At 36.6% G+C, this 12,598-nt stretch overlaps 1 protein-coding gene across 1 annotated transcript; it reads right to left on the bottom strand.

Annotated features, from left to right (window-relative positions):
* Positions 1 to 9,893: 9,893 nt before the first annotated feature.
* Positions 9,894 to 10,918, bottom strand: LOC103339242 (Calcium-binding EF-hand family protein). Its single transcript, XM_008242513.2, is given in 2 exon segments — positions 9,894 to 10,432; positions 10,434 to 10,918. Coding segments are annotated over 2 exon segments (690 nt in total). The 5' UTR covers positions 10,749 to 10,918; the 3' UTR covers positions 9,894 to 10,057.
* Between the last annotated feature and the right edge of the window lie 1,680 nt (positions 10,919 to 12,598).

The raw sequence follows: 12,598 nt of genomic DNA, 5'->3' as shown, positions 1-12,598 counted from the left end.
GGCATGAGAGCTTGGAGTGTGAGAGCTAAAGACCCACAAGTTTAGCAAATGAGAATGCTTGTGCTTGGGTTGGTGTTTGATATACTTGAGTTTGGGTGTTGAGAATTTATTGTTTGAGGCTATGGCTATGGTGGTTTGATTGTTTGGCTGTGATGGTTGTTGGGATGCTTATAACAATCAAATGAATGGGGTTTCAAAGAGCATGGCTGAGGAAAGAAAAGCTTAAGACTTTGAAAGGTATGTTGTTTGTGACAATGATTCTAGAGAAATTTATGAGTTCTAGAGGTGGGAGGATAAAAGGAAAAGCTTGAAGCTTGAAAGCTATGGTGTTTATAGCTTGGAAGGAAGGAAAAGCTTGGAGTTATGCTTGGTGAGGCTTTATGGAGAAGATGATGGATTTTAAGGGTGAGAAAGTAGAAGAAATGATTGTGATAGCTGAGGAATGGCTGGGATAGTCGCTGGAATGCTTGCAGCAACTGAAAGGAGGAAGGAAAGTAGTCTGTGGTTGCTAAAGGGCTCTGGGATGCTTGCAGTAGCTTAGTGAGGGAGTGTTGGCTGAAGAAAAATTGGTGCCTTTTGCTTGAGCCATGAATGCCAATTTATAAAGGGTGAGGGTTTTCCTTTATTTCCAATAGATAAAGGAAGGTGCTGGAACCAGCATATTTTCAGTGGTTAAAATGGAGCACTGGGGCATACTATTTTCCATCATGTAAAGCTAGGTACTATAAACTGATTATTTCCTATGGGTAAAAGGAAGCACTGTAAACTGCTTGTTTCCAGTGGGTAATAGGAAGTGCTGGAAAAGGCCTGTTTCCACTGGGTAAAGCTAGGTATTTAGAAAATGACTATTTCCTATGGGTAAAAGGAAGTGCTTGAAAAATATCTCATTTGCTCACCTACATTGGAGAACTCCAAGTAATGGGCTTGGACTTTGATGCTCCCAAGTAGCTAGCCCAAAGTCTCCATTATCCAAGAGCTTCCGTAGGCCTTGTGGACCTCTGTAACCTTCCACACCACAATCCCTCATGCAAGCCCCGTAAATCACATGACTTGGGTTCATGTGAGCTTGATAGGTGATCAACAATGGAAAAATGTATTATTAGTTTGGCATGGCATGTAAGCTATTTCTAAATTTATTTAATGAATTAAATCCCAAAATACAACTTGAATTAACGCATGACCGACATTATATGTTATTTTGGGCTTTAAATGTCTTTGGGCTTCCTATGACTTTTTTGGGCCTCAACACTTTTATATTTAAAAAAACATTTCTCTTAGATAAGAAGACACGTGTCAAATAAGTAACCAATGGACACAAATGGTACAATAATTTTGGTAACTGAAAATCCAAACTCACTTTCTTCCTTAGAGCATCTACAATCATGCTCCCTCCAATCATATTCCCCAGTTTAGGAGGTCATAAATGGTCCGTCTCTATTTTTCAAACCTTCAAATGTAAATTTTTCATTCCAATCTTATAGGAAAAAGCATGACAATGACATTCCCAAACAAGCATCTCCAAGGGAAGAGGCAAAAGAGTAGGCAAACCTCATTTGCCTTGCCACATCAGCATTTTCATGCTCCAAGGGAAAAAGCAAATGGATAGGCAAAATATACCTACTCTCCCAAACAAGGCAATATTGCCTACTTCAAAGTGAAAAGGTATATTGGGCCCCACTTGCTTTTTATAATAAAACATCATCTCCACTCTCTCACCTACTTTCTATAAAATATAATAATAAATGTAAAAGATCAAAATAAATAATATAATAATAGTTTGTAGACTTGCATTGCCTAGTCCATTGGAGTGACCTTTTCATAAGGCAAATTGATAGGCAACATGTCACCTAGGTTGTTAGGCCATCTCTAGCCATGGGCGATAGACCAAATAAAGCCCTAAAAGAATGCAAAACTCATCTCTAGTCATGACCTACAAATTTTTTTGGCCACATTTGGCCCTTTTAGCCCTCCAACTAGGTCAATTGTAGCCTAGCTTTGGCCTAGGCCAAATTTTTTTATGAGCCCCATGCATGTGCTTTTTAAGAAGAGAAATTATCAAGTGTGGGCAAGAGCATGAAAAATCTTGTGCAAATACATATCCAACAGTCAATATTAAAGGTGCACTGACATCATCAATGACGTCAGCTAGCTGTTAGGATATATATATATATATTATATTTATTTAAAATAGCCTTTTTAAATGTTATCAACGTATACGTGTCATCTATGGAATATTGTCTCTAAATAGTAGTTTAATTAAATTAAACAATAGATAGTTGTTGTACCATAGTTTTTCTCAAAATAATAAAATATGAGAGACCCTAAAATATAGCCCTAGAGCCCTATGGCTGGAGATATAAAACTTTAGCCATACACTATTCTTTAAAAAATTAATATTTTGGAGGGCTAAATTTATAGCTCTGGAGCCCTATGACTGGAAATGGCCTTATAGTACAATTTTGCCTATTTCATTTGCATACTCCTTTGGAGATGCTCTTACCACATCAACATTTTTATGTTTACAAAGGAAAGGCAGATGGCTAGGCAAAATATACTTACTCTCCCCAATAAGGCAATATTATCTACTTCAAAGTGAAGAGGTATATTGTGTAATAACCCAAACCTAATTTAATTTTTAATTATTAATTTATTAGAGGAAAAGACTAAAATACCCCTAGAATAATTTATTAGGTTTAAAGTTGATTTTTTTTTTTTATCGGGAAGGAATTTGGAAATTCCGCTTATACCATTGCATAAAGCACGATGAAATCCGTAGACAAGTAGTGGGCTCGAATCGGAATTATAACGAAGGAAATACGATCAAAATACATATAGGGGTAAAATCATAATTCTTGAAACAACCCTACCCCCTCCGGTTTGCACAGTCACCTTCTCTCCTCCATAACCACTACCACCGCCACCCTCCACTCCGACCGATCAGATGGACCGAATTGAACCGCCGCCTCTCTCCCTTCATTTCCCAACCTGTCCCGCCCTTGGAACTGCCGGATTTTGCAAGAAAACATCCGAGATCGCGTCGGTTTTTGACAAGAATTCCAAGCTTTCATTCTCCTTACTCCGGCCAGCAATCTTGAAGAGTGAGGTACTCGGGCACCAATGACTGCAAGAGGGACCTTCAAAGGTCCAGCCAGCTCGAACACTCAGTGAGTGGACTTTTGTTTTATAAACAATTTTAAGCAATGGAATTTCATTATTTGATCTTGAATAAGTTTTGTTGATTATGGCTTTCCTAGCATGATTTGTGGAAGTTAAATATTTTTATTGATATGTTGCTTAATTGAATATGCTAAAGAATATGGAAAGTAAGAATTGAGATAGTTATCAGATTAAATGGTAGTAGGATTTTAGAATAATGAAGAACAGTTTTATAAATGCTAAACTTTTTCAGAAATACATATATTTATTTTAAAACCACCATGGATACCCAAGGTTGCCTTTGGATTAAAAGTTGCCTCGGAATTAATGTTGTCTTCGGAATAAAAATGGTTGCCTTTGGTTTTGTCAGTGCGCTTGACATTTGCCCCACGAGTTTAGGGGACGCCCGGGCCGCGGGAAGGAGGAACGCAGATCAAGTTGATTAAATATCTCCTGAGTTTAGCGAGGATTGCGGCTCGGGTGACCTTGCGTTTCCCGAGACCTGCTAGGACGTGTTGCTTTGGTGGCATGAGGAATTGACGGAAAAAAAAGGAATTTAAGGAAACTAAAGGAATTGACGGATAGATATGGGAATCGACGGAAATAAAATGGGTATACTTAGGTGGTAGAGAAATATTTATTTTTCAACAGTTAAAATTGTTTAATGATTTTTGTGAGCGTGTGAATGTTATATAAATATAAATATGCATGCCTGATTTATGTATGAGTATAGTATGCAACATGATTAAGTTTTCTAATTGTTTTGACGGAAGGGTTAGTATGTTCATATTCTATTTTTCTAAAACTTTATTTTTGTCCACTCATATTTTTGAATGTTTTGCGCTCCCAGGCATTAGACGTGTACCAGAGCGCCACCACCGAACAGATTCCACACTCCGCTCCACTCTCTCTCTTTTATGTAGGATTTTCTTTTGAAATCAAATTGTGCTGTTGTAAATTCTTGAATTAGTTGCTTTGATGAAATGCCCTAGGAATTTTTGTATAGCCTGAGGCCATTTAGTTCAATTGAATGGTCTGGATGTAGATTGATTTCATGTTGGTAGTTGGGATATGTATACATATGGTTTTGACAGGTGGAAATTCTGGGAAATGATCAAATTACAGGGGAGACTTTGCCGAATTTTCGGTAGAAGTCGAACTTGTAATTAACTTGAATTTTAACTAAAAAGGCAATTTAGTCATTGTGCCCCGGCACCAGCCAAGTGTCGAACACGCACAGGGTTCGACTCGAATTCCAAAGTAGAATTTGGGTCGGGTCCTGTCATATTGAGCTCTACATAATTTTATTATTATAAAATATAATTTTCTTTTATTTTTTTATGGTAGGTGAAATGCCGGAAATGTAAAAAATAAAAAATAAAAAAATAAAAAATAAAATATTGCATTACCTAATTCATTTGCCCAATCCATTAAAATAAGCAATTTTCTTTAAAAGAGACAATTGAATAGGCAACATGCCACATCAATACATATAGTACACTTTTTACCTACTTCATTTGTTTATACCCTTCGAGACGCCGCAGTGACTTTTCAAATCTTGACCGTGGTAATTGGCAAAGTTGGCAGTACAAGAACCCAAATTGATGTCTAAAATCCAACACTTGACTTGTTTTTTGCTCCCAGCTCAACGCCTGCCTTCTTACCCACTGGCTCTTGTCCTACTCTGGCTCCTATTGAGAAACAGACGAGTCCAGCCAAGACTTTTCTGTCGTGAGGTGAGGGTGGAAGAAGGCAATGAAGTTTCCTGGAAAGTGGAAGGCCTGGAAAATGTCCCAAGCAGTACAAGCTGCACGGGAAAAAAGAAAGACAGCCTCCATATAAAATTTGATTAACACTATTTTTTTTTCTTTTTCTTTTTACTATTATATAAATATGACATAAATTACAACGAAAATTCTCCGTAAATTACATCAATGATTTAAGGTAACGAGACTATTAACAACCATATTTGATTTTCGATAAATATAACCGAAGGTTAATAATTGATTTTATTTTCCAGGTAATTGCGCCTCATGTTTGGGAATGCGAACATTTTTTCTTTGTCTATGTATTTGAAATTTGTATCTTCCTACTCCCTACAAATTAAAGGACATTTTCAAAGCAGTAAAAACGAGATAGGGATTGTTGGTGACATTTTGTTTAGTCGTATGCATGTTCTTATCACCCATCCCCATCATTAAAGAACTTATACAAAACTGTCCATCTCACCCCTCACTTTACGCCAAACCGCCCTTATTTCAAGACTTATCAATACTTTCCTGGAAACTAATTCAACAATAAAAATCTAAACATATATCAATTGATTTGTCTTTTTGTTTATACGAATTGATTTGTTTATTATATAACGTTGAGTATTAATAGAGTTTGGACTAAAAATAAAGTGGGGGTGGAAAACTTGAAATCTAGGTGCCTAATGTGTACGGCGGAAGATGTAAATGTCGTTTTTCCTTTAATAAGATAGATATAAATTGGATATGTAAAAAGAACACGAAAGGAAATGATTTTTTATCAAGTTGAAGCAAAATGATATTTCTGGTATTTTAGTAGCTATCTCATCTTTGATATGTTTGGAGCCCACTATTTTTGCATTACCTCTCCTCCTTATCAGCATGTGGCTCCATTTTCTGCTCTAATTTTCTATGTCATGATCTGTTTTAATTTAAGGAATTTAAAAGTTGACACATTATCCTAAAATAAAAACCCAATTTACTACTAATTAAAAATAATAATAAAAAATTCTAACAGCAAACTAACGGAATAGTTAACATCTAAAGTTGTTTTTTTTTTTCTCCTTGCTTCACATTGTGTTCTCTTGTGTTTTGTGCCTTCTTCCTTGGGTTCTGGCTTTTTTTTTTTTCCCTCTTCATGTCTCTGCCCCAATCTTCTTCTTGCTCTTCTAGTAACATCACAGCCAGTAGAAATAAGAACCCACCAAGAAAAAAAAATTGAGACAACATAATTGAATTGAATTAGTAATCTCACAGTGACAGCTTGAAGTTGAGAAGAACCACGTGCGTAACAAACGCACGAGGCATGTAAGTTCCCTAGATAATTACAATTAAACAGACTCAAAGCTTGTCTGGTGATGATTGGATCCCGCCAAATTTTAGGGAGACTTTGGAAAAGACCAAATGAGAGAGAAATTTTTTAAAAGAAGACAAAATTGCCCTATTTATTTTGGGATTTCCTAAAGAATCCTTTATATTTGCATGTCTTTGGTTTCAAAATTGAGAGGTTTTTATGTCTTTTTTTGAAAAAGTTTTGGCTTTTTTCAAAAGTGAATTTTTTTTTTATGGCTAAAACCTAAATTTACTAAATTGATTTTGGGGCAAAGATATGAATAAGAAAAGAAAAAAAAGCCATAATGTAAGGAAGAAGGCAAAAAAGATAAGAGGATAGAACGTGAAGTAAGGAGGAGGAAAAAAACAACTTCGTATGTTAACTATCCAATTAGTTGAGTGTTACCATGTTTTTTTACTTTTTTAATTAGCAGTAAATTGAGTTTTTGTTTTAAAATGATGTGTCAACTTTTATCTCCCTTTACATCTTCATTTACACCCTTGCAATGGAGATGCTCTTAGAGCACTTTCCGGCGAATATGGGTGTAAATACAGCATACAACCTCATTTACACCCAGCCACTAAAGTTGCACTTAGGAAGGAGGAGAGGAAAACTCACACACAGGTCTCACGAGGGCTTGAACCCAATACTACTTAGAAGCACACCAAAAACCCGAGTCAATTCAACTAACACCCTATTGGTGTCATTTTTCCTACCAACCAACCCTAACACCCTATTTGTTGTATTATGTAGGATGATGAATGTTTATGCTTGTTTGATTGTTAGATGAAGAAAGTACGTGGCTAAGCTACGAAAAGTATTATTGAGCATTCAACTGCTTCTCGATCTGAAATAATATAAGATATATAAGATGAAAACCTATATTATTATATAATGGAATTTGTCAAAAAAATATTAAACATTTTATTTTGTCAGAAGCATATCCCTTAAAATAATGGAGAATCGCTAAACTTTTCAGGACATTCTTTTATGTACATTCTTAAAAGCAGTCAAATAAGCACCGCAAGTTTTTTCAGTACTAGGGATATTAGAGTCATATAATATTAAGCAAGGAATCTTCAATCTTGTAATCCTTTCAATAAATAAATAAATTATTGAAAAGGATGCCAAACATAAATGAGAAACCAATCCAAGTTGAAGAAGACTAATATACTCTGCAACTACTGTTAATTTGGTCATCTTCATAGTTGAAGGAAAAGGGATAGCAACTTCTACAAAAAATATATATAAGTTATTCTCCTATGCAAACGTTAGATTCCATATTGTAAATAAGGAGAAAAACATGGAGGGGTAGTAGAAAATACATCGCATCCACGTAGGAGAAAAATATATATACATAGTCTCTTTCTATTTAGAGATCCCTCAAATAAATATTTGAGGGACACCATTTAGGGTCCCTTATGAATTTTTTTTAATGATCCAAACCATTTATGTTTTAAATTTACATTCATAGATCATTCTTGCAAAAAATTAGACAAATCGAAAACCGTTTTAACATTCAATTGTGTTCTACAAAATTAATGAACACAATGTTTCAAGAAAAGTATTAAAGTTTCAATAACTCAATTAAGTAGTCAAAAATTGAGTGGTCAAATGATATTGGATTCAAGTGATTTTTTGTAGAGATGATCTTTGAATTATTATCTAAACCATAGATAGTGTGGATTAGTAAAATACAATGCGGAGTGAGTCCTACAAGAGTGTCTCTCAAATAAACTTATTTGAAGGATTCCTCAATAGAAGCTCTATGTATATATATAAGTTTGTTTAATGAAATAGAAGTAACTACTTGAGCAAATAGCATAAGATAATAGGAGTTCAAAAAAATAACATAAGAAAAAGGTATTCCATGCCTCATTCCTTTTTTTTTTTTTTTTTTTTCGGGGTTTCATTTGAGGAAAGAAACCTTGGGGTTTCAATCCTGGGTAGGAGGAGGAGACACAACAACTATGGTAACCCCATTCGACCATTCCTCATTCTTTAGTTCTCTTTCCTAGCTGATTTCTCACTCTTGAAAAAGGGGAAAGAAAGTTATGGCATTCTCTTTGTGTTTGACTAAATTGAAGTGTAAAGTGTTCATAAGTACCAATGTAACTTACAAAAGAAACAAACCTCAAAGGTAAAGCAAGGCAACACAAGAGCAAAGGTATGGTCAACGACGGTAGTAGTGGCAACGACATCGACAAATTCTTCCATGTCAATTGTAGCTAATTCAAGCAGACACAACTTCTTTTCACTCCCTCTCAACCCCTGAAGAGAAAGGGACGTCAGAGTCAAGAAAGAGGCAATATCTCCCTGGAAAAGAGAAACGATTCCTTTTCACTCCCCCTCCTTCATTGAAGAGAAGGGGAGGAGAGCACTTAAATTGCAAGGAGAATGCAAGCACATGTCACAAGAAAAACCAAGCTCTGATACCATGTCAAAACAAAGTAAGGCAAATATTCAATTATGCTAATATATTTATTCTTCTCCAATATAGGAGGTATTTATATAAAAGTACAACCCTAAATAAAATAGGAAATAAATCTAAATTACAATAGAAAATAAAATATCTATTATAATAGTACTAGACAAATAGATAAGTAACTAAAATTCTAACATGGTAAAGAACCGAAATCCTAACTAAATAAGGACTTATCAACAAGGGCATCGTGTGGTTCCAGGCCCATGATCCTCCAACGATCAAGTATCAAGTGTGGTGCCGCCCAATGATCCTCCAAAAGTGAAGTATCAATCCTCTAGAGGAGATTATAAAACTGTAAGCAAGCTGGTAAAGGTTTAGATTAAGTATTGAAAACCCTGAATAACCTAAAGGGTCAATCGGAATCGAAACATTAGACAAACAACACAAGAATAAAGTTATTGACCGCCACTCAGTTGCAATAGTCTAATTGTCAAGTATTCAGAGTGTTGCTGCCAGGCCAATCAATCATACCATTCTCAGTGGAAATATGTTTTGGCCGTAAAATAATTTCAACTAAACTCTTCTGTTCTTTATATATTATATTTAAGCAATTTTGGAAAAGTGAAAAATTGAACCTAACATCTTATGCGAAAGCGGAGAATTGGACCTAAAACTTCTAGAAAAGTGGAGAACCGGACCTGAAACCTCTTTATATAGTACGTCTTAACCACACACACACACATATATATGTATATAGTACGTCTTAACCACATATATAGTACGGACCTAAAACTTATAGAAAAGTGAAGAACCGGACCTGAAACCTCTTTATATAGTACGTCTTAACCACACACACACATATATATGTATATAGTACGTCTTAACCACATATATTGTACGTCTTAATCACCTGAACTACAAATCAGACATATATAAGTACTACAAGTCAGACGTATATAAGTACGTCATAACCACTTGAACTAAAAGCCGAGAAAGATAGATATTTTGCTAAAACTCCTTTTGATGCAAAATAAATAAATAACCTATGATTATGGAAAATTTTGTTACCACATGAGATGTTTAGTGCTCTTTTTGGTGTTTAGTTGAAATAGGAGGTTCAACCAATGTTTTCAATTGTTTTTCCTCGCACTCAAAAATAGAAAAATAATAAGATAATATTCACCTATCTACAAATTGTTGAAGAAGCATATATTCCGAGTGCAAACACAAATTTTTAAAGGTTGAGAACAATCAATCCAAGCCGTCAGATCCTCTGATATATTCAACAAGGTACCGTGAAAAACCATACATGCATTATCCCAACCGAAATTAAAAGAAAAAAAACCAAGCCAAAGGACTTTTTATGACTCGCTAAAATCAGGAGCAACGTCATCATCATCTCTGCAGTTCCATCATACGAGCAAAGTCCTCGAAGCACACGAACCCGTCCCCGTTCTTATCTACCACCGCTATCATGCGCCGGCAGTCCTCTAAGGTGCACCGGTCGTCCCCTATCGCCGTAAAAACGTTGAAAAGCTCCTCGGCCGATATTTTGCCGTCGTGATCCGAGTCAAAGACCTCGAAAGCATCGCGCAGCTCCGAGTCCGCGGCCGGACCGCAAACTGGGCCGACCCGGTTCAACAGTGCATCGAGGGTTATCGAACCGTTGCCTTCTCGGTCCACCTCGCTCAGCATCAACATCACCTCTTCTTGGCTCGGCGGGTCGGCTCCAAGCCGGCTTAGCAGAGCCTCCAGCTCTTTTCTCGAGACCAACTCCGTCGTTGTCTCGGTCTATGAGCTTAAACGCCTGAGCCATGTCGAGCTGCAGATCGGTCGAGAAATCGGACCAGTCGCCCGATCTTTCGGGCAAAACGCTCGTCGGCGTCCGGATACCACCAGCTTCGGCTCCGGTTCCGGGCTTGTGGAGGGAGTCCGAGGACGAGGAGGACGAAGACGACGACGACGCCGTTCCGGACCCGAACGATGGTGGGTCGGAGGAGCGGCGGGACACCGCGGATCGGTCCTTCTTGGACCGGAAGAGGTGTTTCGGGCTGAGACTTTTGGAGCTGATTTTGATGAGCTTCATGACCGAAAATGAAAACCCAGAGGGTAAAAGAGGTTGGAGAGAGAGAAAGCGAGAAGAGTGAGAGGAAGAAGAAGGAGAGAGAAGGGAAAGGATGGGAAGAAGAGAGGACGGGATGAGGGGTTAAATGGTGGGAGTGTAGGCACTGCCATGGCAACTTCCAGGAAGCTTCGTAGTGAACCTTTCCATGCGGCTAATTTATATATGATAATTACGAAAATTCACCGTTGAATTAACAATTAATATCCAATTAATTATGCTTTCATTAAATAGCAATAACAAGTGGGGCCCCACCTATTTTGGTGTGACTCTGGGCTTGTTTGTTTGTTTCTTGGTGAGTTTTGTTTGTTTGGTTTGGGTACGTTTTGCTGACCTTTTGTTGTTAAAGTGAGTTTTCTTTCAGACCCCAAAAAAAAAAAAAAAAAAAAAAAAAAGTGAGCTCTCTTTTGTACACACCTTTCTATTTCTTTTCTAGAGGGAGGAGATTCTTTGCCGTGTTTGGTTAGCTGGAAAATTTGGGCTTTCGTTTGGTTTACCCGCAATATGTGGCGGTTTTATGATTCTCTAATCTGAGCTGTCATATTGCCATTGCTTGATAGAATTTATTTTGATTGGATTGACCTCCTGCTACAATGATTTTCATCATAGGGTTCACACCACGTAGGTAAAGTGGTTCCTTTCCCCCTGCCCCTACATTTGGGTTTGATCCATAATTTAAAATATTGATAATATTGACGAAATATCGAGAATATTATCGTGTTTTAATGTCGAGAATATTATCTTGACTTATGGGTGTAATTTCAATTTAGTACCTTGAACTCTTATCCTAAAGGCACATTTACTCATGCACTCTCAATTTTAATAATTACATATCCTAAATTTTTCAATTTTTTTATAATCTAAATTCCAGCGTTAACTTCACTCAGGGGCGAATCCACAGAGGAGCAAGGGTGGTCAATTGACCCATGCAACCTCTGAAATCCTCCATTAGAGCAGCCAAAGTTGACCCTCGCAAAGTGTTTGACGAAATGCCTAAAGGGGCAACGCGTCAACGGCAATGTTTTTTTTTTTGCAGCGTCAAAACAACGTCGTTCCATTAAATTTTATATGAATTTTAAATTTTTTTTTAAAAAACCTATGCCAAAACGCGCGCCTTCCTTTTTTTTTTATTAAGCTCGACGTTAAAAGATGTTGTTCCACTAAAGGCTTTTTTTTTTATTTTTTTAAAACATGGCCAAAACAACGTCGTTTTAGCACAGTTTAATAATAATAATAATAATAGCGTAGCAAGCTGCTCTTTCTTGCCCGATAATTCCCCTATCCCCAAATGTTAAAACTCATTTATTTTTGCTACAATATGAAAACTATGAGAGAATATTTGTTTGTGGAAATTTTCTGTATATTTTTTTCCTTGTATGAGGTCATATTTATAATACAACGAAACCTGAATAAGCAAGTAAATAATAAATTCTTAAATCTATTTACAGTAGGAAATCAGGAATTAAAGTAAATCAATTACAATTATAATAGGAATTCTTGGTGTGTAAGGAAAGTAAGTCAATATCCACAAGTCACGCCAACACTCCCCCTCACGTTGGTGCATAAATGTCACAATACCCAATTGATCCAGTGAATTATGGAATGCTTTACTGGAAATCGCCTTTGTCAAAATATTCGCTAATTGATCCTCAGATTTCACAAATGGAAACTGAAACACTTTAGCCTCAAGCTTCGTTTGATGAAGTGTCGATCCACCTCAACATGTTTAGTAATGCGATTATCTTTGGATTCTGTGCAATGGCTATAGCAGCCTTGTTGTCACAAAAGAGATTCATTGTGGATGTAGGTTTATA

The sequence above is a fragment of the Prunus mume genome, linkage group LG8, assembly GCF_029339155.1.
Source record: "Prunus mume cultivar Tortuosa linkage group LG8, ASM2933915v1, whole genome shotgun sequence".
In the NCBI taxonomy this organism is placed as follows: domain Eukaryota; kingdom Viridiplantae; phylum Streptophyta; class Magnoliopsida; order Rosales; family Rosaceae; genus Prunus; species Prunus mume.
The sequence above is the reverse complement of the archived record's forward strand: the minus strand, read 5'-3'. Positions and strand labels throughout refer to the sequence as shown.